Here is a 2,191-nt window from a genome sequence, read left to right on the forward strand (position 1 = left end):
TATTGGCAGAAGGGAACACTGAGGAAGTGGGGAGACAGGGGTGGGACATTAGCTAAGGTCCGGGGAGAGGCCTCTCTCAGGGCGGGCAGAGCACCTGGAATGGAGGAGCCATCCAGTTCCCCTCCCATTTCCAAGGTGACAAGGCCCCTGGGCTTGCAGGCAGGAAGCTGGAAGCACAGGTCCCACACACTGCCCCCTTGTGCACCTGCCACCAGAGGGAAAGCAGCCAACGGTGAGGGTGAGGCGGATGTTGCATCAGAGCTAAGCCCTGGGTCAGGTGCTGGGGGCGGTGGTGCAGGAGGACTGGTCCCTCCTCAGATATCATTGGCCTTTCCAGCTGGGAGGGAGGGGAGCCACAGGAAATGTCCCTGGGAGGGCAGATAAGCTGGAGGAAGAAGCAGGGTAGCTGGAAGGACGAGGAGCAGGTGGAGCCTCCCTCACCTACAAAGGAGCCAGAGGGAGGACTGGCCTGCTGGAGGCGGCCCTGCAGGCTGAGAGGGACTCACAGAGGGTCCCAGCACAGAGCCGCACTCACCATGCTGCTCTGCCTCGCCCTGCTCCTCCTGACGGGGCTGTCTGCCTGCACCGTGGCAGGTGACAAGAAACTGGCACCCGGTGGCACTGAAGCAGGGTCTTTGGTAACCGTGACCCTGGAGGTAACTTTGGGGAAAGGCAGGGGTGATCTGTGGTTGAGGGGAGAGCAGGCTGTCACTGCAAGGCAGGTGGTCCGATTCCCCTCTGTAGGTAGGTTCAAGGCCATGGCCCCTGGCCTGACTGAACTCTAAACGGACAGGGGGGGGGGGAGGGAGAGAGAGAGAGAGAGAGAGAGAGAGAGAGAGAGAGAGAGAGAGAGAGAACGAACCTATTTAACACCTATTTGGCATATATGTCCTAAATGCCTCATAAACATTAACCCATTTAATTCTCATATCCACTTTATGGGGAAAGTACCATTCCATAGATAAGGAAACTTGGACACAGAAAGGTCCGGTCGTTTGTCGAAGGTTACACACCTTCAAAAGCAGAGCTGCACCCCTTGCCCAAGGTCTGACTATGTGTCTGGGTCTCAGAGGATATTTTCAGAATTTCAAAGGAAGCAACTTGGGCAGGATCCCTGTTTTGTCTCACACGTAGAACTCTCATTCCCTGACAAACACTGGGGAGAAATCAAGAGGTTTGGGACCTAGCACCTGTGTCCCACCCCATGTGGTAGGGGAGACAAAGGTCCTGACCTTGGGGAGCTTCTAGGCAGATGGGGGAGAGGCAACCAGACCGGAAGGCAGGACTGGTGCCCAGGGAAGGCTTCCAGGAGGATGGACAGTGGGACAAGGCCAGGCCTGGCACCTCCCAGTCCCAGGGTGGGGAGGACACAGGCCACGGGAACAGCCATTGAAGGAACAGCCATTCGTGGTGAGTTCCCTTCCTGGTTTGAGCGTGGAAGTGTGTGCCGTTGAGAAGACAAAAGGATGGGGAGGCCTGGGTTCAAGTCTTCGCTTCTCCACGGACTTCGTGTGACCTTGGGACGGTCACTGTTGCTCTCTGGGGATCAGTTTCCTTGCCGGAAAGATGGGGGGAAATACCCTGACCCTCACGGCATTTTTCAAGCTTACGGAGTCTGTGCCAAACACCAGGGGACCGGACCCAGGCATAGGGCAGCCGCGCTGTGACGGGGGTTCCCTGTGCAGCCACATGGAACATCATCAACTTCAACTGGCACCGCGCGCTTTCCACCTGCAAGCACCTCACTGGGCAGCTGGTCTCCGGCTGCTTCTCCTTTATTCTCAGTTAGCATCCCATCCCCTGCTTCCCGAGACACAGGGCTTGGAATACAGGAACCATTAAGACGAGTGTGGTGAAGGGAGGGATGGAGGCACTGCCAGGAGCCATCCAATCCCCTCCCTAGCTCCCAGGCTCCCTGCCTGCAGTTTTCCCTCAGTGTTTTCAAGGGTGATTGGGTTAAATCAGTGGTCGGCAAACTTCAGCTCGCGAGCCACATGCGGCTCTGTGGCCCCTTGAGTGTGGCTCTTCCACAAAATACCACGAGCAGGCGCACACGTACAGCGCGATTGAAACTTCGTGGCCCAGGCACAGAAGTCGGTATTTTGTGGAAGAACCACACTGAAGGGGCCCAAAGAGCTGCATGTGGCTCGCGAGCTGCAGGTTGTCGACCACTGGTTTAGGGTCTCTCATG

The 2,191-nt window shown here is 57.1% G+C and overlaps 1 protein-coding gene across 3 annotated transcripts in view; it reads left to right on the forward strand.

Annotated features, from left to right (window-relative positions):
• The first annotated feature begins 362 nt into the window (after positions 1-362).
• The window catches only part of TAC4 (tachykinin 4 (hemokinin)), a 10,068-nt gene continuing 8,239 nt past the window's right edge, over positions 363-2,191 (forward strand). For all 3 annotated transcript variants that reach the window (XM_015570809.1, XM_015570808.1, XM_015570810.1), the window contains exon 1: positions 363-656. In XM_015570809.1, the coding sequence (XP_015426295.1) occupies positions 363-656 (294 nt within the window). The remainder of the gene's footprint in view (positions 657-2,191) is intronic.

This window comes from Myotis davidii, unplaced genomic scaffold, assembly GCF_000327345.1.
Source record: "Myotis davidii unplaced genomic scaffold, ASM32734v1 scaffold327, whole genome shotgun sequence".
In the NCBI taxonomy this organism is placed as follows: Eukaryota; Metazoa; Chordata; class Mammalia; order Chiroptera; family Vespertilionidae; genus Myotis; species Myotis davidii.